This window comes from Bactrocera dorsalis, chromosome 1, assembly GCF_023373825.1.
Source record: "Bactrocera dorsalis isolate Fly_Bdor chromosome 1, ASM2337382v1, whole genome shotgun sequence".
NCBI classification, from domain to species: Eukaryota; Metazoa; Arthropoda; class Insecta; order Diptera; family Tephritidae; genus Bactrocera; species Bactrocera dorsalis.
This window is the reverse complement of record NC_064303.1, coordinates 98,452,590-98,480,142: the sequence shown is the minus strand read 5'-3', so window position 1 is coordinate 98,480,142 and position 27,553 is coordinate 98,452,590. Positions and strand designations below refer to the sequence as shown.

The window sequence follows — 27,553 nt, the reverse complement described above, 5'->3', positions numbered from 1 at the left end:
CAATTTAGCATTTATCACTGATATATGATTTCGGGGTATTTATCAAGGTTTGTATGTGAGAGTTGATTCTTTAGGAAATTAAATTCAATTTCCGAAATTTAATGTTCCCTAGCAAGCAGTCAAGAGAAATAGATATGGAGTCGAAATATCAACAAATTATCTCGAAACATTTCTCTTCTTTAACATGTCATTTGTTCTTGCTTTTCTCTGTTTGGCGCTAATAGAAGATTCCAAGCGAAGCCAGGTCTTTCTCCACCTGGTCTTTATAACGGAATGGAGGTCTACCTCTGCTTCCACTAGCAGGTATTGCGTCAGATACTCTCAGACTTTTAGTGTTTTCATATATTCGAACGACGTGACCTAGTCAGTCATGACTCATCAGATGTCATCATCGTCCATGCCTTTGCACTATATTGCAGGACGGGAATAATGAGTGACTTATGGAGTTTGGATTTTGTTCGTCGAGAAGATTTTACTTCTCAATTGCCTACTCAGACCGAAGTCACACCTGTCGGCAAGAGTTATTTTGCGTTGGATTTCGAGGCTGGAGTTGTTGTTGCTATTAATGCTGGTTCCAAGATAGACGAAATTATCTACAACTTCGAAGTTATGACTGTCAACAGTGACGTGGAAGCCTAGTCGCGAGTGCGAGTGTTTGTTTGATGACAGTAGATATTTAGTGTTGCCCTCGTTCACTGCCAGACCCATTTGTTTTGCTTCCCTACCCAGTCTGGAGCGGTTGTTGAAGCTAATCGGCATACGCCAACAGTTGTATCCTCTTATATATAGAAGGTTGTATCTTCTTCAGATGTGCAGCTCGAATTATTTACTCCAGGAGTATATAGAAAGAGTCACACGATAGGAAGTCGCCTTGTCTTAAACCTCGTTTAGTATCGAATCGCTCGGAGAAGACCTTTCCGATCTCGACGGAGCTTTTGATATTGCTCACACAGCCTTACTAATCTTGCGGGGATATCAAATTTAGACATCGCGGCAGTAAGGCAGCTCCCTTTCGTTCTGTCAAAAGCAGTTTAAAAATCGACAAAGGGGTGGTATGTGTCGATCTTCTTTTCACCGGTATTTTCCAAGGTCTGGCGTATGGTGAATATCTGGTCAGTTATTAATTTTCCAGCTCTGAAGTCATACTAATAAGGTTCAATCAGTTTGTTGACGACGGGCTCTAATCTTTCACATAGTACGCTCGATAGAACCTTATATGCGATGTTGAGGAGCCTTATCCCACGGTAGTTAACGCTGAGTGTGAAGTCTCCCTCTTTAGGGATTCGGCAGAGCATACTTAAATTCCAATCGTCGGGCATGCTTTCGTCCGAAGTTATTCTACAAAGAAGCTGATGCATGCTCCTTATCAATTCTTCGCCGCCGTATTTAAAAAAAGTTGGCGCTCCCTTTATGACTGCCGTGGCTATTTTTCTCACAAATAAATAAATATTACTTTTGTAAGAGTAGACATCAAACACAATCGAAGATTTGTGGCTAATTAATTAAGTTCAACTAACTTTGATTAATTGGAAAATTGTGCTACAAGTGCAAGCGTGTCAATTTTTATAAACATACTGTTTATAAATACACTGCCGGTCAACTGAATAAGTTCAACCCAGTCTCAAAAAATTAAGGTGTTAAAGATTTTAAATCAAACCAACAATTTTATATAAAAAAATATTATAAAAAAAATATTTAAAAAACATATTTAAGCCTTCATAATTACAGACCTGCCATAGTAAAATTATGGCGATCTCCTACTTTTCGATACCATTTTTGTAGCACGATTTGTTCCTTTTCATTCCACGAAAATTTCTTCCCAGCAAGCTTTTTTTGAGAACTGAGAATAGGAAATAGTCGCTAGAGCCAGATCTGTAGAATACGATACCATTCAAAATAGTTACCAAAATTTGTCGCTGAAAGAAAGAAAGTCTTCTTAAATTTAGTTTTAATTACTCATAAATGAGTCAAGAAAATCGTTCCATTAATATTTTAAAAATCCAGGAAATATATCCTTCCTCTCGCAGGTTCTAATAGTGGTAATTTTTGTCATCTGAACCATCCTAAATGAACTTTTTTACAGCCGAAAATCTACTTTCTGACATTCTTTGGCAAAAGAAATGTCATTTATGGCTAAAGTTTGATCAGGTCCACCGAGGTTAAACTTTTTTACATCGGAAATTATAATTTTAGGCAAAAGAGGTCCAGTTTCTGGTTCAAGTTTTTTGCCCTGTTTTCAGTAAATCGTTATCCGTTATTCTTGACCTGTCTGAGGTCCAATTCTTCTAGGCAATTTTTTTTTTTTTGCTTTCAGAAAACACTATTCTCTTCAATGTCTTGTCGCAGGTCATGTTACTTCTGACAATTGGCCACGTTTTCCAGGTTGAACTTTTTTAAATGCTTTTTGTCATTATTTGAACCACGTCATATGTTTCTGGCAAAAGTTTGTCGTTTAAACTTTGTTTACTTTGGAAAAAAATGATTTCTGGCAATTTTTATTCCCGGACCTATTCATTCCATATCCGAGATCACATGAGTTCTGACAAAAGTTAATCGAATTCTTCTAGAATGAACTTTTTAGTTCGGAAAAAATACTTTCTGTCGTTTTTTTGTCCTCATTCTGCAGTAATTTTTGGTAAAAGCAGGTCGCGTTCCATTAAATCTTCAAAAACCCTACTTTATTCCATTCTCTGTTGTAGATCAAGGTTTTTCTGGTAATTATTGTTCGCGGCCTTCTAGATTGAACTTATTTTATATGTTTCTCATTCGAAGAAACATAGTCTGGTCGGGTTCCAGTATGCTGGACTTTTTTACTTCAGCAAAATCTGCTTTTTGCAGTCTTTGACTCAGCTCATCTGTTTTTTTTTTGGTAGTAAGTTTCTTAGTACCAGTATTTTAAATGAAATTGCGTATCAGGAAAATTCTTTAAAGCTACTCAGCTGCGCGGCAGTGTATTTAATTTATGAGTTTCGACGCGCCAGAGAAAAAGTGCAAGCAACTGAAGTATGAAGACCGCACAAATCACCGAAGAAAGCAAAGAAACGATTAGCCGTCGATCTTTTAATTTCTATTTATTTGCGTAGATTATTTTACAAACTTTTTCGTGATTATCTTTTATTGAATCGCATTGAAGAAAACAAAATGTGTTTGTTTGCACCGTTGAATAACAGAAACATGTCAGCGAATTTGAAAAAGCACTCGCACCAAAACGTGAAATTAAAAAATCCAAGCAGCCAATAGCTACTGAAACTGAAGAACTTCGTGCTGGAATAGCTGTTTACTTAACGCAATTAAAAGCGCCAATGAATAGTGTGATGAGGGCGATCTTAAAACATGTTCACTTGCAATGTTGGCGCAGATTTCGAACGCTATCAAATGGCATGATGGCACGCCAACTCTTTACGAGCGAGTGCTTCGAATGCTGCTGGAAAGCGTCGAGACGTCAAAACGCAATTTATAAAAGCTAGCAGCGTGCAGAAAGTTAACGGCAGTTGCATTTAGAATTTGACGTTGCGTTGAAACTGAGCAGAGTTGAGCTTAACTCCAGCAGCTGAGCTAGATTGTAAGCTAACAAGGTGGATTAGTGAAACGGATTAGCAGGTGGACGAAAGGATACTCGGAGCAAAACTACACCTCGCTCCTTGAAAGTATTATACAGGCAACATGCGGCTCAGCAACACAATCGAGTGGCTACTCATAGCGATCGCGATCAGTTTAATACTGGACACAGCAACCGCACGACACCACCATCGCCAACAGACGCAACAGCGCCGGAACCATAATCAGCCACAGCAGACGCAAGCCAAACACACACAATTCGCGAAGCGTCAAGGTCGTGCCGCAACCACCAACAGTTGGTTTGGACCGGAATTTATGATAGCGCGACGCGTTTATGAAGATTGTCAGGAGAAGAATGATTTCATCGGTTGTCTCAAACAAAAGGCACTGAATGCGCTTTCGCGTGCACTCGAACAGGACTCTATCAAAATAGTGGACGGTCTTGTTTTGGAGAAGCAGAATAGCACCGAGAAAGAAAGTATTATCAGTTCGCTAGCCGACGGACGCGCGCTCAGCTCATTGAGTTCGATCGATCGTGCACTGCTGGGCAAAATTGATAAGTTGACACGTACGCATGCTTTAAAAATGGATATGAGTCAAGGACGTGGCGACAATGGTGGTGGCCATAAGAAGAAAAAGGATAAGGATGGCGGTCATGTGAAATATGTAATTGCGGCATTACTCACAGCCATGGGCATTGCCGGACCCATTGGTCTTAAGGCTTTGGCGGCGATCGCTACAAAAGCTTTGGTCATTAGCAAAGTGGCGCTGACAATTGCCGGTATTATTGCGTTAAAGAAACTATTCTCACAGGATCATCAAGAAGAGTCCAGTTTTCAGGTACATGCAGGTGATCATAATCGGTGAGTGCTGGAAAAAAATTTTATAATTATTTTTTATATACTATTTATTTTAATATTTATTTTTTAATATGGACGCAGACGCAGCACGTACTTAATACGTCCGGTGAACAAACCTAATCAGCCGACAGCATCTGGCGGTGTTAGTCAATATTCAGATCCATATCGTTACTACTATGAATATCATTAATTGTTACATATATGCATATTATTTATATAATCAAATGTTTATATAATCCAATGTTAAATATAAGTTTTCATTCGAAAAAAAAAAAATACAAGCAGCTAAAACACCAAAGAAATTGTTTAAACTTGTCACTTTAAATCAAAACGCTTACTCAGCTGCACCGAAGCCTTCACTGGTGCATTTATTATACCATAAAAGGTATATAGAGCTATAATAGCCTTCTCAGGTACATTTTTTATATCATAAAAGGTATACATAGAACTTTATCTTGATTTGGTCCGATAAATGAGCAACTTGTTGGGGACAAAATCGCATGTGATCTTCAACATTTCTTAAAAATTTCTGTTTTCACTCGTGTAAACACAATGAGCTCATCTTTTTAGGGTGTAAAAAGCTACTAAACTAAATTTTCCACTTTTTCGATTTAAGGAAATAAATAATTAATGCTTAAGAAATTATTAAAATATTACATTATGTTAAAATTAAGAAGCCAATTCAATATTTTCCAGTCCTCTTCAATAAATGCTGCATTTACTCGTTATTAAAACGGATAACGACAATAGCAAGAGCAAACGGAACAGTGTTGCATTTGAATTTAAGTTTTATTCAAAGGAATGCCAATTTAATTAATTAATTATAAAATTATTTAAATCAATTATTTAAATCGAATATTTTATAAAGGATATATTTATGTAAAATTGGACGGGACATATATTTCGATTTCCTCCTCTAAGGAATTTCAACAAAATTTTGTACTTCGTATAATGAAATTCTGCTTTAAAAAAAATAATTACAACTTTATAAACTCCTCAGAGATATGGAACCACAATTTGTAACTGTTATTATAAAAATAAAATTTTAAATATATAGTTTGTAGTTTCAAAATATGTGTATTCGCGCGTGCAACCCTACTTCCTTCTCGTTGTTTTGCATTCTCGTCAGTTTCCGTTTTGTTTCCTCGACAAGCTGACGGGTCGTTTATCGCCGCGAAATAAAATAGTGAATTTGTGTGTTAATGCCTTCAAAATTTTATTGCAAAAACAGAGTTTATAATATTCAAATATTGTGCTTCATGAAAAGACTTGAGTTAATATTAATTTCCAAGAATTTCGAACAAAAGCTCAATGAGCATCATTTTCATGTATTCGGTAGTCCTTGCGGCGTGTATAAGAAACTAGCCACAATTTTCATTGCCATCACTTCAAAACAGGGTGTATGTATATTTCAAAATGTTTTCGTCAATTTAAACTCATTTAGTTTATGATATTTTATATATACAAATTCAATACTAAATATTTACAAAAATACGATAATATACATTTTACTTGCGTAAAAGTAATTAACATACATACATATTAATACCGTATACAAAATGAAATGCACATAAACTTAAAATCGCAATTCATAGTTTTTTCATTGCCTGCACTCAAATTCTTATCAAAGACAACAACCTTATTTCCTCTTTTGCTTTACGTTTCTCGTCAGTATCCGTTCTTTTTTCGCCGACGAGTTGAGTTGCCGTTAACCAACGCGAAGTAACAGAGTAAAGTTTGCGTTTAATAAAAGTAACTTTTCGCGTAAATTTCAGATGAAACAAAATAGTGGAATTGCGGAATAAGTAATGAAATACAAAAACTGTGTATTTGATTAATAAAATTTGATATTAATATACTTTATGCGCTATTCGTCATCGTGCGGTAGTAATCGTGATGTGCAGTGAGCAAGATTTGGCATGCATAAATCGAAGGAAAAGTAGATTGGTGCCTATAATTGTTAAAATTTTGTCCCATTGTGTGGGTAAATACTTGTTTTTAATTAAAAAAAAGTGTGTATCTCTAAAATATAATTAGCGACGTGTAATACATATGTATGTACAAAATGGCATCGTAATAAAAGAAAATCATATTATTACATTCAAAACGCATATACTTATTTAAACGCCATTTAACGTTGTTCGGTAGTAATCGCGAAGTGTAACGGGCAAGCTGCGACTGCGAAAGATAAGTGTGAAATTGAATATTTAATAAAAATTGTGATAATATTTTACTATTGTGTACCTATAACGCGTATTTTTAAGCTATAAGTCGTTATATGAAACATATAAACTATAAATATTATATGTACTTATATGCACTTACATACATACTTATATTAAAGCAAGTAAGCCAAAATTTCGCAAACCGCCATTTGCAATGTGAAAACGAAGCTGAGCCGCAGTCCGGGAAAAATGTTAGTTTCTTTAATAACTAGCATTTACAAAAAATAGTGCATTCGCGGAATAAGAAATAAAATACAAAAACCATATACATGATTAAAATATAATTAGGAACGTATAATACATACATAATGGCATCGTAATAATAGAAAATTATATTATTACATTCAAAACGAATATGCTTATTTAAACGCCATTCAACGTTGTACGGTAGTTATCGCGAAGTGTAACGGGCAAGCTGCGACCAGAAACTACAATAAAAGTGTTTATCATTGCTTGTTAAGCAAATTAACATTTGTTAATAAATACTGTATGTGTAAATCAGTGAAGTGAAATGTGATAAAATTTATTGCTGGCAAAAATACAAGCAAAAAATTGTTAAGCTGCAGTTGCAAACATATTAATAAATAAAGCCTCCGATAATATATTTAAATAACATTATTCTGGCTTCATAGATGAATTACTGATATTTAGTTGGTAAGTTTAAACAATATAAACTTATAAAATGCATATTATAGGAGCTCGTTGAACATTACCTTTTGTATCTGTATATTAATTGCAACTTGCAATTTTATATTAATTATATATTATCTTCCATTTATTCAAACATAATGAGTTTAAAGATTTTATGTTTATTTTATACAAAATTATGACTTTTATTTTAAGTAAAATAGCTTAAAATGTAGTACCTTCAACAATGCCAATTTTTAAGACTTTATTCTTATTAAAGTTTTTACATGGTTCTAGAAATATTTGTTACGATTTTTTAAGCCTATGATGGCCTTTGTTCAATTTGTACATATCAAACGCACACCAGCCTTCGCCATTAAATAATAGAAAAAATGAACAACAATACTCATGGGTGATTACAATGTTTGCCGAAGAGATACTAATAAAAAGATATTTAAAGTGTAGGTGTGCAATTTACAATCTTTAGAGAATTAAAGTTTTTATAAACTTGGCACTTATTTGTATAAGCCTTACTAATGATTGCATTAAACTTAAATATAGATGATGTTAATTTTATAAAGAATAATTTTTAAATACAACTGTATATTGAGTTATGCGTAATTCCCACTTGCACATGAGACTAAATTAATTAATGTTTGGTCAAACAATTGAATTCTGCATAACGAACTACAATAAATTAAATTTCTATTAAAATATAATTCATTAAAACAGTTTCTTTTTCTATTAATGTACTCAATTTATACGTAAATTATTTAATTCTTTGAATTGAAAAAATAATAATCATCATCTTCGACCGTCACACATTCCACGCTATCGCCATTGCCGCTACCACCACCTACACCAACATCACTCGCCACCGCATTCTCTAGATTTCATCCGGTTACCTCTTCATTGGCAAAATCCAATTTGACCACATCAGCGGGTAGACATTCTTCTTCGTGTTCCTGTGTGTTGATACGATTCAGTGTCATCATCACATCTGGACCAGATTTCAAAGCTATAGAACTTGTAGTTTGCGGTGCGGTAGTCGTTACAGCCACACCACTTACAACACCTGTAGCTGGGACCATAGCTGTCGTCGGCGCCACAGCAGTTATGGCAGCAGCACTACTAGCCACCGCTAAAGCTTGTTGCGACGTTGTTTGCTGCTGCGCCGACTGTTGCTGCACGGATTGCACCACCTGCGCCATTTGCGTCGACGTAGCAGGTTGTAAAACCACATTCTCCGTGACAGTAGCCATTGTTGATCCTGCTGATACGGCCAACAATGCTTTTTGTTGCTGTTGCAATTGTTGGAATTGCTGCAACGTTACTGTGGTAGTCTGTGGTTGTTGTATGATTTGTGTTGCTGCGCTGGTTTGTTGTATGATAATTTGTTTGGGTGATGTCTGTAGCGATTGTGGCGCAGTTAATGTTGGTTGGGGATGATGTTGCTGCTGTGACACCTGTGTTGCCTGCACGGGCAATATACGTTGAACGTGTTGTATATGCACTGTTTGTGGTGTGCCTGACTGTGTTTGTTGTGGTTGATGGTGCTGCTGTTGTTGTTGCGTTATTACATTCACATTTTGGTGCTGTTGCTGTATTGTATTCAATTGTATTGTTTGCTGTTTTACAACATGCGTCTGCTGTGTTGGCAATTGTTGCACGGTCTGTATAACATGTTGTACTTGCTGCACAGGCACCTGTTTGGCTGGTATACCGGCATCTTCGAAAGCCTTCTTCTTAAGTGCTTGTCGTATTTGAGATCTATTTAAGAAAAAGTACACATTTTAGATAATTTTAAGTCTGATTGTTGATGCCCTCTCGCTACATCCTTACTAAGATACAAGGTTTTCCAAATGACTTTAATTTTATATTGTAAAACTTACACTGTTCTATTTTTAATGCTTGAGCTTATTTTATTCAAATCATCTGAAAAACGTAGTATGGATGAGTGTAGCATATTTATCTCCTCTTCGGTCCACTTGCTGCAGGTGGTGTTGAAATTATATTAAAAGGGCGCGTTTATTTTTGTTGATAATTAAAGATGGACATGGAATATAGCGAGAGAACAAGGCAAACATTAGCATGTTAAACTTTTTTAAACAATTATTTGCATAGAAATTTTTGTTGGCGAAAGGAAATTAGTTCTGATAAAGTGAATTTTATACTAATTCTTTTGGATATTTTCAAGGAACTATATAAAATATTACCTAATGCGTTATTATTTGCTAATAAAAAATTTTGTAATTGTAATAATAGGCCCAGTGCACTAGTCTAAATTTTTATTTAATATTTTGTTGAATATTCTTCATATTTACATACATATTTATTCAGCTAGAGTTTGCATTAAAATTTTTACAGAGCATATTAAAGTGGTTTACATATATTCACATCACTTAAATACTTATTTTACCTTTCCACAATTATATAAAACTACTACGAACTTTTACAAGTAAACACAAAACATAATTTTTTCCAATTTAACAACATACTTACCCTGATGGCGATTCGGCATTTGGATGCAATTGCATTGTTAAATCTCCCAAACGACTAAAAGCTTGGCCAGCGGCTGTAAATATTTCGCCAACCTGCAAGTAATTTACAAGTTTTAATACTCCAAACGATATAACCAACCCACTAACGGGTCCCCAGCGTTGAGGTGCGGCGTCGAGGGTCAATTGTTTAGAAGCACACTTCAAAACAAAAACCGAAATAAATACTGTCCGTCCACGAAAACATCTCTGCACACCTCGGCACGAATGAATCTATTAACTCTTGAGCAAAATACGCGCGCCGAAAATCAACCAAAGGAAGCTATGCCGCCTAATTATTGGCATTATATCAATAGTCGCTACAAATTTGTTTTTTCAAGCCGACCTACAACGCTGGAAAAAACCGCACAATTTTTTATTTTACTCACTTTCGTCGCCGAATTCATGTTGTATCCTTAACTTAATTTCTATGTATTATTTGTGAAAACAAAAACGTTCGCTTAAAATTTTTTTATGAAGCAATTGGTGCTGTCAAAATTTGGCAAAAACCAAACGTCAAATTGCGAGGGAGTCACGTAAGCTATTCAGCTAATTGGCGTTGGGCGACATCTGTTGGCTTGTTGTGGCAACAGTACTTTAATAAATAATTATCAGCATTTTTAAGTTAATGCGATTATATTTCTAAACATTTTTGTGGGTAAAGCAAAGCTATTTGTGTAAATGATGTTTATTTTGCTTATTACATTTTATGTAATTAATAGAATGCTCAAATAATTTTGCCAATAAGCTGGAAAGCAGTGCTGCCAAGTTCATATTTCATTTGTTGATACTTAAGGTTGCCATATTCGTAGGCTGTTGACCGCGTGACTTTAAGGGATTTGTATGGCTTTTTGGAAATGAGTTTAGTGTGTCTAAAATGATACCAATTCGAGTTATCTTCTTAGAGCTCATGGGGTATTGACTTGAAAGAGAGAGAGAGAGAGAGATGCCCAACGCTGGTTTTAAAATAAGTTTAGACTGTTCGGACATAAAAACTTTGAAAAAACTTGCATACCCTAGAATTTTCTAAAAAGTAAAATAGAAAAACATTTTTGTATTTTTATTTTTTAGCAACAATTTTATTGAATTCTGCATCCATTACTGCTAGTAAGTGAGTACTTTCATTTATTTTCCATTACCTTTACATTAATCATACATTAATCTTCATACTGTTCAATGCCACCTCGCTTGGTTGTAAGTATGTATGTATGTATATTATAATTTCATAAATACCTTTTTAAGTATAATACGAATGTGTTGTGTGTATGTGTGTGACATTTTTTTATAACTTAGTATATATTTCCGTACACTTGTTTTTTCGTATTTTTTGTATTTCTTTCGAAGCAATAATTAATGCGCTGCTGCTCAGAATTTCAAAATAATAAATAACAAATAAAATACAAAATTTTTCAATTGTTTTGTCAGAACTTTTTCATTACATATTGTATACATTTATCTTTTTAAAGTTTTTAAAGGAAAACTAAACTTATTTGTGTTAAAAAGTTTGAATTGAAATTAAATACTACAGAGCTTTGAATTTAATGTATGGACTGTTTGTAATATTTTGGCTTGCTTCTCTTCACATATTATTTTTATATATTTTCAAATATGAAATGCCTTTACGTTGAAAGCATACTTACGTATGTACATATGTATGTATTTGTAAAATGTAAATATAAATGTAAATTTAAGTATTTATGATCGAGCCGCAAAAATTAGTTGAGACCTTTCATTTTTCAAAATTTTTTAATTTTTATACATTATTTCAGACTTTAAAGTTCAAACAAATGAGTGCTACAAAAAATAATTTCATAATTTTTTTTTCAGTAAATATTTTTCTGCGTAAATTAGCAAAATTTCTGCATATTTCAGTTATTGTATGCACTCTGTTTCGTTATTATTTTTAAATTAAGAAATGCCATAATCATATTTTTTTAAATATAAAAACGTGAAATATTGCACAATATTTTAATTTTTTTTTTAATTTTCAAATTATTATGCCTTCTGCTTAAGCCTTTTACACCAGCGTTTATTTTACTGTTTTCATTTTTTCCATTTTTCCTTTATTTACATATTTTCTTCTTCTTGTTCTGTGTTTCAATATTTTTATTAAGCATAATGTAATTTATTGTAAATAAATTTTTAATTACGTAATATAATTCATAATTTATTTAACGTATTTTCACATGTTTTCACTTTTTTCTTTAGATAGTGCAATCACAGTTTTAATATTTCTCTTTCCGTTTTTCCATTTGACTATTATTTGTTTTGCTTGTGTGTGTGTGTTGTTAGGTGTCTATTAAATATGTTTTTTTATTTGTGTGTATTTTGTAGTTTAAAAGTTAGGTTAGAAATGAATTTTTAACTAAAAATGACTAATATTTTTAGAAAAAAATTAATTTTATTTATTTTTATTACATTGACTACATTTACAGACACATTTCGTAATGCCAAATCGAAAACAGGCAGTTTCTTTCCTTATGTTGACTGCTGTTCGTCTCTTTTACATTTAGTTTATTATTTTGGAGTTTCGGTTTCATACCGCAAGCAAATGTACGTTTCTTAGTTTTTTCACCCCCATCTTTTAATCTTCTTTTTTAAGCTTCCTTCAATTTTTTTAGTCCATATCTATTTTTTTACATAATACCAAATTTAGTCATAATATCTCGTTTGCTTTCCATGATAGCTTGCTGGCTGTTTACTCTACCTTTTTGCAAGATATTTCGTTTCCTTGTTACTTATTTAACTCATTTTCTTTTTCTACCACTTTAACATCTTTTATTTTTCTTTCTTTGCTTTCCTTTCCCGCACATTTTTATCTCTTAATGTATTTTTCCCCATTCATATTATAGTCTATTACGTATTTTGTTCTATTTTGGTAACTGGTGAAACAAAATTCATGCCCTTTTGTGAAAATTATACAATGTCTTATATGCTGCATACTTTTAGGCGCAAAATTTATTCCTTTACTCTTAGCGTGTCTAATTTCCTGCACACCACTGCTCGTAGTACTCATTATTTTGAGTAGTATTGCACGCGAATCCAATAAATGTTTTTGAGCTGTTTTTTTTTTTAGAAGATTTTTTACAAGTTTTCCAAAACTGTTTTTTATGTCTAATTACCCATTTAATTCCTGAGAGTTTTGCATTCGTATGCTTGACTATTATTATATTATGCTCGTTTTTGTTATTGTTGTTGTTACACGGGTTTTCGAATTGTTATTTTTTTTTCTGGGCATTTGTTAGAAAATATTTTTGGTAAAATTTTACACGGTAAAAATTTCAAATCTTACAGTTTTCATCTTAATTTTTCAAAAATTGTATGTTGACTTATCTCGCTACTGTTTTTTTTCGATATAATCAATATTTGTATGTAAGTATTTTTCATATCGTATACAAAAACTTGTTTTTTATATATTTTTTTTTATTGAAAAATCAGGTTTCAATTGAAAATTTAATTTGATTTGAAAAAAAAATTAATATTAATGAAGAGCAGGGAAATATGAAATATAATTATGTAATGCAGTTGTAATTTTACAAACTAAAATTATGAAAAAAAATAATATTTAAAAAATTTATAAAAAAAAATTGTATTTAAGTAATACGAAAAAACATTATTGTATTTAAGTACAATTTTTTTTAAATAAAAAAATTAGGAAAAAAATATATTTTTTAATAAAATAATCTGAAAAAATTATTTTTGGATAAAGAAAAAGTTTTTTGGATAAAATTATTACTTTTAGATATAAAAATTTACAAAAAATATATATTTTTATGAAAAAAATCAACTGTTATAATTTAGCTACAAACATACAAATATTAATTTCTATATATTTTTTTGCTGCAAATGCTTTTTTATAATTTTACATTATTTATGTTTTACTTATTGTTATTTTTTTACACTGTAAATGCAATGTGTTGTTGTGAGTCTCCTTAAATGCCCTGAGTTTGTGGAGTTTATGTTTTATTACGTAAAATTATTCCATTAAACTGCTTATTATGTATCTATGTACATATATGTGTACGTATGTATGTCTGTATGTACAGTGCGCTATTTTATTTTTACAAAAAAATTATTGTTGTATCTTAAATTTTAACAGAAAAAAACTCAGTAAACAAAACATCAATTTTTAATCAAAAATGTAAGATACAGTGTAAAAGAAAGGAAAATCTATAAACAAAAAAATTTAAAAAAAAAATTTATTGTTGTATCTTAAACAAAAAAATAATTACAAACAAATTTTTGTATCTTGATTTTTTTTTGGTTTTGTTTTCTACTTAAGATACAACGAAAATTTCTTTATAATTTTGTTTTTTTTTTGTTTAATAAGTTCTTTTTTTATTTCACACTGTGCTTTTCCGTTAATTGCTTTTGTATAAAAAAAATGCTGTATCTTACATTTTTTAGTCAAAAAATTATTTTTTGTTTATTTCTTTTTTTTTTCTATTACGCTGTACTATCCCGTTATTTGCTTTTATTTTTTTATTTTTCGTTTGCTTCGCTGCAGTTCAGAACAATCGTTTAACGGCAATTTAAGAATTGTCTTTCAGACATGTGTAACTCAAGTGCAACTTTGTTGTTGTTATATTACTAAAATTCCAAAAAATATCGAAAACCAAAAAAAAAATATAGAAAAAACTGATACACTCGTAAAAATAATCTATAAAATTGAATCCGAAACGAAAATAATTCTACACAACTTCGTTATACTTAACCTCATTTCTTTTTAATTTTCTGTTTTTTGGTTTTCTAACATTAATTTACTCAAAATGTCACACTAATGCCACACTGTTTTGTAATTTCTTTAAAAAAATTTCCATTATTTTATTTTAAGCCGAAAAAATTTGTACAATTTTGTTTTATTTACGCTTACGCAAAATTTTACTTATATTTTTAATTTACTTAATTCGCCACTCCGCTTTTTATTCAATTAATTTTTGTTTTCTTTTCTTTTTTCGTTTTTTCTTTGCTATCAGCAAATATTACCTGAAATTTTGTACTCATCATATTCCAAAAAGTTTTTGTGTTTAATAGTTTTTATCTTCCACATTTTTATTTATTTTGCTTTTTTCTAGCGGTCCTTCTTTCTGTTCTATCTATTTTCCATCTCATAATTTTTTACCGTGTGACTTTAGCGCTAAACTGAAAATTTCACCCCCTTCCTCCACTCTAACCTTTCGCTGTCTGAATAATACATACAAAAAATGCTACAAAAAGGTTTTCGAAAAAGTCAAATACCGTTGCTTATTAGCTTATTTTGTACTATTTTAATTATAATAATGCTTACTTTGTTTCTGCTTCTTCATCTATATTTTCGGAAACTATTTACTAATATTTACCACTTGACTTACACACACTGATTACTTTAATATAGAGTTTTAATTTTATTTTTTGCTCAATAGTTTTCAAAACACTCAATATTGTACGTTTTGAAGCACAATTACAATATTTGGCGTATTTCACTCATTGCTGTTCTGAACTGTTTATGAAAAGTTTCGATTTCGAAATTTTTACTTTATTTGAAACATATTTTTTCGTTTCGAAATTTTTATTTTATTTGCAATTTTTTTCGAAAATGGTGTTTTTATATACATTTGACAATTAAATTCTTAGATTTACTGTTGACAGAACGTTTTTTTTTTAATTAAAAATCTTTACTGACCAAGTGCGCGTAACTGAATTTTGGTCGTTTTTCATTCATAATATTTTATTATTTAAAAGTTGAAGACAAGAAATGCGAGAATGCTTGATTTTTAAATTCTTGCTTTGTAAGTATTAATTGATTAATTTTTTCAAAAAAATATAAGTAAGAAGTAATACAAAAATCAGACTTGATATATGTATTTTCGAGAACTTATGGGATTTTGAGAATATTTAAAAAATATTAAAAAATGTAGTACACTTTTAGGCGCACATTTTTTTTTCAATATATGCAAAGAGTTTTTTTGATTAATTTTTAAAAATTTGAAAGTGGTATTAAACCTAATGTGCCTAAGAGAACCTTATATAACTTATAGAATTCTTCAAAAATATTGAAATAAAATATTTTAGCATACTTTTTGGCAATTATTTTATTTAAATGTATGCAACGAGTTTTTTTGATTAATTTTTTTTTTAATTTTAGAATGGAATTAAACCTAATGTGTCTAAGAGAACCTTTTAGAAATTTGAGAAACCCTTAAAGTATAAAAATAAATTATTTTAGTATACTTTTTGGGGCTCCATTTTTTATTTCAATAAGTTTAATCAGTTTTTTTTATTAATTTTAATATTTTGAAAATGGTGTTAAACCTTATGTGTCTAAGAGAATCTTATAGAACTTAGAGAATCCTTAAAAACATTAAAAAATAATTATTTTAGTATACTTTTTAGCGCTGAATTTTTTTCAATATTTGCAATGAGTTTTTTAATTAATTTTTAAAATTAAAATGGAATAATAAAAAATAAGTGCCTAAGAGAACCTTTTAGAACTTAAAGTATACTTGAAAAATAAAAAATTAAATACTTTAGTATACTTTTTGGAGCTTCATTTTTTTATTTCAATGTATGCAATGAGTTTTTAAATTAATTTTTAAAATCTTGAAAGATAGTTGATTCTAATATATAATATTCATTAAAAAAATAAATATTTGAAATTGTAGAAAAAGATTAAAAAAAACTTGGCGCACCAAAACAAAAAATATTATTGTTAATCATCGACTAATTGACCAACAAATTTTCTTATTCTGTTATAATTTGTGTAAAAAAATCTTGACATCCCTATTGTGAAGTTTAGTCAAATCAAGTGACGTTTATTATGTAATTGCATACTTTTAGGCGGCCCTTAATGAAGTTTTATGTAAATATAAGCCAAAATTAGTAAGAAGTTTTAGTCAAAGTCCGTTTGTCTGTCCATACTTGAACTAGAACCCTCAGTTTTTGAGAAACCCAGGTGAAATTTTGCACCCGTTATTTTTTCTTTAAGAAGCGGTCATTTTTCGAAATCGTCAATATCGGTTCCTATAGCTTATAGCTACCATACAAAATAAATGATTGGTGTCAAGTGCTTGTATGGAAAACTTTCGCATTTGACGAGATATTTTTAAGAAATTCGGCATGGGTTATTGTCAATGAAATAATGCAATCACCAAAGAAATCGGATCACTATAGCATGTATCTGCCATTCAAACTGAGACATCGGAATTAAGGTCTTGTACCATTCCCCGGACAGTCGGGTCTACGTAATTGAAACGAACCCAGATTTTTATCCGGCCAAGGGTTGCTAAATCGGCCACTATAACAACAACAAGGTCTTGTAATGAACCTTTTGCATTTGTGTAGGGTATAATAGCTTCGGTGCAGCTGAAGTTAGTGTTTTCTCATATTTTTGAATAGCAAATACATTTCTCCAATTTTTTAAAGAATATTAAGTGTAAAAAAATAAACCTGTAATATTTTTGGTTTATGTTGGTGGATATGGGTGAAAGAAAAAATAATTTTCCTTATTGAAAATTATAATTTAATTTAAGTAGAAATCTGAAATGTTAAAAAAATCATATCTTTTTACAGTTAGCATGCGCATTTCATCTCTTCAACTCTGCTTTTATTTATACAATGTGAGCGAGTTCACATGTGTTGGCAACCACGATTATGGTCTTGAAATGTTTTTACCAGTTTTGGCTTTGAAATGTTTTTACCAATACGTGAAAATGTTTTACCAACGAGTTTTCTTCCCAATTGTGTCACATATACTCACAAATAATTCATTGCCGCAGTTCATGCACTATGCCAACTCGCTCTTGATCGTTATGCCGTCAGTAATTACAAAAAAAACACAATTTTATTTCTGCTATAAAAGAAAGATCGCACTTGGCCTTTATGCTGTCAAAAATTGCAAAATAACAAAAATATAATTCTTTCTGTCCGCTTTAAGACAGTTTATATATCAATGTTATCGTTTTCGTCAGCTGTTCGTCTATTGAATTTCGTATCGCCAAACTACAGTGTTTTTGTTTACATTTTTCACTTTATTTCCAAAGTTTCCATTTCATTTCAACTCGTTATACACATGCATTAGTCGATTTATTAATTTTTATTATTTTTTTTTAATAATTTTTTTCTTTATTTGTTTTGTGAATTTAAATTTAAAATTAAAATTTAAGTTTTAGTACAATTTTTACATTTTACATTGGTAACATAGCGTTTTGTGTTGCTAAACACATTTGTTTTTTATTAATTTCTTATTTTTTTTAATTTTGTAATTTTTGTAATTTGTAGTATGCTTATGTGTGTGTGTGTGTCTGTGTGTACAGTGACTTAGGGATAAAAAGGGGTACTGCTTACAAATTTTGCGTGGAATATTTACAAAAACCTAACTAAAAACACATTTTTGCTGCGTTTTCTCATTTCTGCTTTGCATGCTGCTTCGCTTGACATTCTCATCTTACGCTGTTATGCATTAGCATTTTGTTTTAATATTTTTATTTTTGCATTTACATTTCATGCTTACAACAAAGTTGTTAATCTACCAGCATATTATGTCTTAAAACTCATGTTTAAATTTAATTTTGTTTTTAATTTTAATGTTTAGCCAAAAATTTTTCTTTACACATTTTTCACAATTTCTTTTAATTTCCAACGTATTTCTACTGTTTTGCCGTAAATTTAAGTTCATTTTTAAATATATAAATTTGGTTTTAGTTTTAATTTTTACATCCAAAAGGTTTGCATTTGCCCCATACATACATGCATTTGTGTGTATGTATGCAGAAATGCTTATTTAATTTTCATATAAGTTTGCCATAAGTGTAATGTTTGTGCTTACAAATAAATTTTCCATAAAATATTTACGTACTTGCTTTTTGCCATTTCTTTTTCCATTTATATTTTTTTAATTTAAATTTTATTTTGCTTAAATTTTTAATATGCAATTCACAACATTGTTGTAGTTTTTTGTATTTGTAGTATAAATTTATATTTTCTTCGAAAAGTTTGTGTATTTTTATGCTATTTTTTCGTATGCTTAAAAGTTTTTTCGTATAACCAGAAATTGTTTTTGTTTTTTTTTTTGTATTACACATATTTTCACTCATAAATTTTAATTAATTTTATTTTTTAATAATTTTTTTACATATACATGCTTAGCCGAAAAGTTGTCATTGTTGACATTTTAAATTTTTGTTTTAATTTTTTTCATGTTTTTTGTTGTTGCTGATGTTAAGCCTTAAATGCTATGCTACCGCTAGATGTGTCCTTCTACAGTTTTCTTTTGCTTTGCTTTCGTTTTTTTTTTTGTTCTTATGTCGGTTTTTGCATTTGATTTTTGTAAATATTACTTGTTATGACCAAAAGTTTAAAGGTTATGTTTTTATAAATGTATTTGTGTATGTATGCTTGTGTGCGTATATCTGTATATGCTTGTTTGTAGTATGTTTAATAAAAGAAAGTTCGCTTTAAGGTTTCAGTTCGCAGTGTTTTGAGTGACGAGTGCTTCAAAAGGGGTTTATGACGAAATTTGTAGTAATAGTAAGCTGTGGTGAGTTTCAGTATTGCTATGGTGAATTTCGGTCTGCCATGTTGAGCTCTAAGTCATCTGTCTAGTTTTTTAACCTTATAAATGTTGTATACTGCTGTGGTGAGTTTCAGTACTGATGTGGTGAGTTTTGTTACTGTTATGTTGAGCATTAATAAGTCGTCTTAAGTCCATCGTCCAGTGTTTTGCGTTATAAATGTTGTCTACTGCTCTGTGGTGAGTTTCAATATTGCTATGTTGAGCTCTAATAAGTTATCTAAAGTCCAATGTCTTACTTAATTGCGTTATAAATGTTGTATACAACATATTTTTGGTATACGCTTACGGTCATGTTTGGTATCATTATATCCTCATATTATATGCAACACTTTCATGAAATTCACCACAGTGGTTTTAAAACTCAATTTCCTCTTATACCACAGTGATTTCTTGCCTCAACGACAATATTTTTCATACAAATCTATGTTCGACTATGCTAAACGGTTCTCAATTGTTTTGCATACAGTCTGCTTTGCTAAGTGTCTAACTGTACAATTACTAGCTTCAATCTTTATATGTCAAATTTTCCACAAAAAACACTATTACTATGGACATTTATTACGACAAATTCAAAATTGTTTTATTTTTCCAAAATTTATTAGTACTTATTTTGCATACACTTTAGATTTTACAGTTTTTAATTTTAATATTTCACGTGTAACGGACATAAATGCATATACAATCTGTATGTATGTATGTATTTCCAAAAATTGTTATACTATTATATAATAGTTTCGTCAAATATTTTTACATTAAAATTCATTATCAACTGACTTCAAAAGTGACAGCAATTATTACGGAATTATTTCTAGAAAAAAAAAATTATTTTTTCAAAAACAACATTTCTTAAAAATTACACAGAAAAAAGTACACAGTACACTATATATAGCGCATGTACATATGCATGTATGTAAAAATATACATTAAACTGAAGTCTTACTGCTGAGGTAGTTACGTTACTATTGCGCAGTTCTGTTTCGTTAATGATTATTTGCTAAATTATTTGTTTTTATTTTTGTTTTAGTTTTTTAGCGGACATTTCTATTAAATATTACAAAAGTGTGGGTGATTTTTTTATATTTTTTTACAATGTTTATTTATATTTCTTCTTTTTGGTTTCGTCACACGCCCTATGCAATTTTTCTGCACCACACTGTGTCTATATTGGAACCCTGTTTTAATAACGCAAATCAAGTATACTCGCTTTCGCTATTTATTTCATTGTTTTTGTGTTTATGTGTTTGTGTTGCATTTGTTTTTGTAAAATAATAAACTTTTAAAGTTTTGCAAAAACTTAATTTCAAGAAAATAAGGAAAAATTATATACACATATATACATATGTATGTATATACATATATTTAACACATAAACAAGGTTTACTATATACTATATGCACAGTTATATAATATAATATAATAATATTTGTAATAATAGCAATTTGCAATAACAAAAACAAAAATAACTTAATACATAAAAATAAATTTCGCCAAGCGTACGCGCTTCGTTCGGCCATATTGTATGCATTTTGTATGTATATTTTTCGATAAAGCAAAAAAAAAATATTTTAACGAAAATTCCGTAAACATAAAACTACATTTGAGGTATTTAGTTCCTGTTGTAATGCTAATTAGAATCACTTTACAAAATACAACTAAGTTTTAAGTGTACAACGTTATCCACTAACATTTCATTAAAAACTAAGTGTTATGCAATTAAAACATAAATCTATGATAAGTTGACAACTAAAAAATAATTAAATTAATTTACAAAATTTACACATTTGATGTGTAAATCTGTTATTTCTTTATTTTTATTTTTTTTTGCATTAATATTATATGTAATTAATAATAAAACAAAAAATATACATACATATTTGTAATAATTTATGTGTTTTTTGTTGTTTGATTAATTAAACGCACATTTTTTGTTATTTTTGTGTTTATTGTTTTTTCGTTTAGCGCCGCAATCGCCAACAGTTTGCAGCAAGTCGCCTGTCGTACTTAAAAATAATGAAATTCAGACTCCTTGGGACGGCAGGCGCCTTTGCCAAATTGCTGGCGAGTGGCTAGCGAGTGTTGGATTATAGTGTTACAAGTTGTTTTGAGGTTAAATGATTACGAATTTTTTGTTATAAAAAACAGCTTCTTAAACGTCGCAACAAATCGACAGTAATGACTAACTAGCTATTAAATTTGTTGGTGCCTCAGAACTGTTAGTATAAAAACCGTTATTTTAATTGTTTTTAACAGAAAAATTCATAAAACACATTTGAAAAAAATAAAAAAAATTAAAAACAAAACAAAAAAAGAAATTAAAAAAAAATTAAAAAAAAAAATAAAATTAAAAAAAATTTTAAAAAATTTAAAAAAAAATTACAACAAATAATTGTTTTAAATATATTTTTCGTGAAATATATTAAAATATTTTTTTTTCAAAATTTTTTACAAAAAAAAAATTAGTTTTACATAAAATTTGAAAGCAATTATTTGACACAAAAACAAAAAAACATTATTAAATTAAATTTAAGCAAATCAAAATTTTTTTTTGTCCAGAAGCAAACAAGTAGTCAACTAACAGTTGAAATGCAACGCTGTGTGTTTTTCATTCTTAGGACGCTTTTAATTCGTTACTGTTTTCAAAGTGAGTGAAAAAATTTTTTTTAATAAAAGAAAAAACCTATTAACTATTGCTTTGCAAGAATAAAATATAGAAATTCACTGGCTATTGCTTTGTTAAAATTAATTAAATTATAGTGACTATGGATTCGAGGTGCGCGAGGCTACTGTTTCGTTACTTTTTCTAACAACTGTTGCTGTGTGCATATATTTGTATCTATGTGTGTATGTGTCTTTGTTTGTGTACTATGTGTGCTAATAGCCTATTTTACAAATTTTCGAAAAGTTTCCAACTACAAATGTGCTTGAAGTTTTACTTTACGCTTTCTTCTTTCAGAACTATGAATTATACTACAGTTATTTTATTTCAAATAAAAATCAACTTAACAAGTTGAAAATTTATGCTTTACCGGCTGTCTAAATGCAATAAGTGGTCGTTAAAAACGAAAAACAAAAATTATTTTAATGCAAAGCCACGCGGCGCTGCGCATGCGCAGTCAGCGTCGGCAGTGCAACATCACAGAATATAAATTTGGGTGCGGGGGGGTGGTGGTTTGAGGTGTGCATTTTACAACTGGCAAACTATTATTAAAAAAAAATTATTTATTATAAAAAAAATTATTAATTATTAAAAAAAATATATAATTATTAAACAAAATGTGCTGCACATATGTTTGTGTGTAATTGCGGTTTTTTGCGTTTTTTTCTTTCAAATTATATACAAGTGTTTGTTAGCTTTGCTCAACTGTCATTTAACTATTTACTATTATTTTTCTTATCCTGACTGCTTATTGTTGTTGCTATAGTTATGTTTTGCTATGGTAAAACTATTGTTTGTTGTAAAGTTCGTTTGTTTGTATGTTTGTAAAATGTCTATTGTTGCAACGTTGTTGTTGTTATCACCCTGTTTAGTTTGTTTTGTTGTTGTAAAATTAGTCTATTGCGCGCTATTTTCACATTTGCACAGTTATGTGGCATACAAATGCACACCACTAATTGCATATGTAGGTTTGTATGTGTATATTGCATTGGTTTGTTATTTTTGTAATATTTTTTTTGTGGAAAATATTTTTTATAAATTTTACTTTTGTTGCGCTTATATTATTAAGCAAATGTTTGTAAGTATACGTATTTTTTTTTTACAAAATTTTAATAATAATTTTAAATAAGCAATAATTTTACTAATTTTCTTTTGTTTTGCTTTTTGCCTTAAATCATAATGTGCTTACTTGTTTACGTTTAATTTACACTCACACACTGTTTTGCTTTCAAAAATTTTACATAGAAGGCTAGCTTGCTTAATTAAATTAATGATTTTTGTTTGCTATTTAAATGTTTTTTTTTTCAATTTTTTGTTTTTGTAATTAAATTTAATTTTTTCTTCAAATCGTATGCTGTTTGTTTTTCAATAAGTTTGCTCTATTTATAATATATGTATTTATAAATTTAATATACCGAGATAATAGTTAAAATTAATTAATTTTAATATTTTCCATAGTATATTAGCTTAATAAAAGATTTACATTTTTAAGCATTTTATTGCTTTATCGCTTTGAATAAATTAATTAAACAACTTTTTGTTTGCATTAAAATTTTCCTTTTCACCTGCGCGTGCTTTTTTTTATTTAAAATTTTTTTTATAGCATCCTGTTTGCTTTTTAATTTTTTGTTTTTGTTTCTATTTCTGCTTCGTTTTTAATTTACATTTCATTTTTTTCATACACAAATTTTTTTTCGCCTGCTTGCAGTAAAAAACCCAAATGTGTTGCAAGTATTATTTTTAGTTCCAACGCTATTGTTGTGTTTGCTTGTTGTTGCCTATTTTCTTTTTTCTTTTCTCTATTTGAATTGCTTCTTTTTTGCATTTCTTCTTTCTTTACTTCAGCCAAAATTGCAATTTTTGAAATTTTTGAATTTTGAATTTTGAAATTTTGTTGCAGCAACGCCAACGCTCGACACTTGTTGTTGCTGTGTTGGCGTGCGCGCTGCTCATTGTTCCCGTTATGCGAAAACCAGTACTAGAAAAATGTTTTCCAAAGGTGTGCCTAAACGAAAAATTTTGTTTCGAACCAAAAATAGTACAACGAAAATTGTGGCAACTGTTGGAGGGTGTAGCCAGACTGCAGACTCTATTGAAAAACTTGAGTAGTCTGTTTTTCACATCAGCAGTCTGTTTTTCAGCCACCCAACAGTTTCGCAATTTTCGTTTTTTGCTTTTGTTTTTGCTTTTTGCATTTTGTTCTTTTTTACCTCTTCCATTGCATGTTTTCTGAAACATGTTTTACAAAAAGTTGTCCAGAACGTTTTTGAATGGTTTATTTTTTTAATTTGTTTTTCTTCCTCTACATATTTATCAATTTTCTATTTGTTTTTGTTTTTTGGGGTTATTGTTTTTGCTATTTAGCTCAACTGTTTATTTACTTATTTGTTTGTTTGTTTTGCTCTAATCAAATTCTTTCACTCCTTGCTTGTCATATATGTATGTATATATTATTTATGCGTATACTATATAAAAAATTTAACTACTTCTTTTAAAGTTTATTTATTATTATTTTTACTTATAGGCACCCAATTTACCAATCCATTAATAGAAAATTAAAAATATTTTATTTTTTGTTTTATTTTTTTATAAGAACCTAACCTTCAACTGAGCGGTTTGTTGTTAACAAAAAAAATATTTTGAGAATTTTGCCTTCCGAAAGTGCTTGATAAAAAAAAAAAAATATTTAAAAAAAAATTGGTACAAGTTTTTTGTGATTTTGCAAGCCAAAAGCGTTTTTTAAGGTTATGTTAAGGAAAATGAAAAGTGCATGGATAAGCCGCGCGTCGCTGACTTCAAGTGTGTGTCGCCTGTGCAAAAGCGCTTTTGTTTGAAAAACAGCTTTAGTGCCCTTAAAGGCATAAAAGCCGTCGAACGCAAAAAAAAAGTTGCGAATTTTTGAATTTTGTTGCATTTATGCTCGCAACCATTAAATTTAGCTCCAAATTTGCACTTTAGGCGACCACCTGTAGCCCTGCTGCATCACTTATCCACGCCTCTGTTGGTTTAATATTATTTTACGCTATTTTTTAACATCAGTTTTTTTCTAATAAGGTTTATGTTCAACATTGTTTTTGTATCATTTAACTTTTTCATAAAATATTGCAGGTACATGCGGTTGCTATGGGTCACAGCAGCTGCAGGTGACTGTAAAAACGTTTTTAGCCTGCATATATGTAAGCAAAAAGTGGCAGCTACTCAAATCTCTCTCATCACTTAGCAAGTGTCCACCTTAGTAGGCCAGTTTAAGCTTACCTTAGCGCACGCGCAAACGCTTTAAGCGCGGCACACGGCTACTGTGACATTTATGTATATGTATGTATGTATGTGTGTATGTAGGTTTGTATTTGAGCACATTATAGTTGTATAAGTTTTTCAAATCGTCTCATTACTAAGCTATTGCGTGGAGTAGTCGCTTGTTTTTTGTGTTTCTTTTAAATATTTTGCGCTATTTTTTTGTTTTCTATTTCTGCTTTGCGGTTTTATACTGCGTTAATATTCAATGTTGCTTCTTGTTTAATGATTTAATGACACTTGTGGCGTGGGAAGTAAGTATGTACGTATATGTAACAAATTTTACTCATTTTCAATTGTTAATAGAAAAAAATATGAAAATTATAAAGCAAAGCTGCTGGTTATTACACATACACATAGTTTAATTGTAAATAAGTTGTTTACACATACATATGTATGTGTGCGCATTTCAAAAGCACTTCTTTGAGTCACAAAAACAAATAATATTTTTTATCAATTTCTTTTTTTTTTTTCTTCATTTATATATTTAAGAAATACTACTTTATTAATAATTTGCAATGGCATCACTTTTGGAAATTCACACACTAAAAATTATCATCTTTTTTAGTTGAAAAAAATTCTCTTTGTTTTCGTCCACCAAGCACCGGCCACTTGTAGCATGCATTAAGTGTTTTGGTGGGGAAAATTTGTTGAACTTGTACTATTTGGCTTTGCAATTTTAGGACTCTTGTATTTTTGCTTTTGTATTCATATTCCCTATTTCAAGTTATTGTTTTGTTTTGTTTTTTGTTTTTATTGTGTTTGTTTGCTAACTTATTTTAACTGCTATTGCCTTCAATTGGTTTCTGTTGCGTTCTCTTACTTTGTAAAAAATCGCTATAGAATTGTAGTTTCACTTTGATTTTACTTTAAATAAGGTACTATTTGTTGCTTATGTCTTGCTGGACTATTGCCATTTTGCTGTTGACTGTGTAAAAGTGTTTGAATTTAATAAAAAATAAACAGAAAATAAACTGTACACAACCTATATGCTATTGCTGTATTTCAGCGTCATGCAGTATTAATTTTTTTAGTTATGTTGAGAAAATGCTGTAAACATATTTTCTATGCTGAAAAACTAATTTAAAAATTTATATACACATTGGTATATATAATCGTTGCTGCTATATATCAACACCAATCAAAAACGTTCAAACTTCCGCATTAATTTTTTGCGTAAATTTTTGATTTTTTTCTTTTGTTATTATCTTTTAATAAAAATGCTGTATTTTGTCCATGGTTTGTGTTGCTAATTATTGTAACAATTCAGTAAATATTTTAATACTTTTGAAGTTACTGATTTTTTTTTTGGTTTTCTCTTGCAATTTTGTGTACCATGTCGATGTGTATGGCTGTTTTTCGAAAAAATAAATATGTGGTATAAATATTTTTGCAAGCAAGCAAATTTAAATTATAAAAAATTATATTATTCAAAAAATTTTTGAAAATACAAAGATAATAAAAAGAAAATATCATAAAAAAATAAAAAAGTTATAAAAAATAATATAAAAATATGAGAAAAATTATAAAGATAGGGAGAAAAATTAAAAAAAAAATATATATAAATAAATAAATAAAAACATAATATTATGAATAAAAATAGTTTTTTAAAAACAATAAAGCTTTAATAAAAAAAATTCAATTAACTAAAAATATTGAAAAATATTAAAAATGGAAAGAATAAATAAAAAAAATATCAAATAATATTAAAAATAAAAATAAATAAAAAAAGTATTTTTTTTAAATAGTTCAATTAGCAAATTCATAAAAAAAAGCAATAAAAAAAAATCAAATTATGGTAAATAATTCAATTAGCAAATTTATAAAAAAAAATAATAAAAAAAAAATCAAATTATGGAAATAAACTCAAAATTCACTAGTACCACTTGAAAATTTTACTATTTAAATATTAAAACAATTAAAATTATTTTGTAAAAAAAAATAAATAATACAAATAAAAAATAAAAATAAAAAATAAAAATTAAAAAAATAATAAAAATTTGAAAAAAATAAATTATAAAAACATTTAATTTTAAAATAGTAAATAAAAAGTTTAATTTTTAGAATAAATTAAATAGTAAAAAAATAATAATAAAATTTAATTATTGAAGAAAACTAAATTATAAAAAATATTTTAAAATAAAAAAATTATTAAATTATAAAAAAATGTGTTATAGAAAAATTTAATTATTAAAAAAATTAATTTTTTAAAACAAAATAAATTATCAAAAAATTAGGTTTTTTTA

General features: G+C 29.3%; 2 protein-coding genes across 3 annotated transcripts; one reads left to right on the top strand and one right to left on the bottom strand.

Moving 5' to 3' along the window:
* The first annotated feature begins 3,478 nt into the window (after window positions 1–3,478).
* LOC105227797 (uncharacterized) lies at window positions 3,479–4,702 on the top strand. The gene is made up of 2 exons (XM_011207309.3): window positions 3,479–4,421; window positions 4,500–4,702. Exons 1-2 carry the CDS (start codon window positions 3,664–3,666, stop codon window positions 4,606–4,608), a joined length of 867 nt encoding a protein of 288 aa, XP_011205611.1. The 5' UTR covers window positions 3,479–3,663; the 3' UTR covers window positions 4,609–4,702.
* Window positions 4,703–7,357: 2,655 nt separating this feature from the next.
* Window positions 7,358–10,352, bottom strand: LOC105227796 (putative mediator of RNA polymerase II transcription subunit 26). Of its 2 annotated transcripts, XM_011207307.4 has the most exons (4): window positions 10,197–10,352; window positions 9,773–9,864; window positions 9,163–9,261; window positions 7,360–9,040 (listed from the first exon to the last, which is right to left on the bottom strand). In XM_011207307.4, the coding sequence occupies exons 1-4, from the start codon at window positions 10,212–10,214 to the stop codon at window positions 8,164–8,166; spliced, it is 1,086 nt and encodes a 361-aa protein (XP_011205609.1). In that variant the 5' UTR covers window positions 10,215–10,352; the 3' UTR covers window positions 7,360–8,163. The 2 variants fall into 2 exon arrangements, with proteins under 2 accessions (XP_011205610.1, XP_011205609.1); XM_011207308.4 differs by lacking the exon at window positions 9,163–9,261 and having other exon boundaries at window positions 7,358–9,040.
* Between the last annotated feature and the right edge of the window lie 17,201 nt (window positions 10,353–27,553).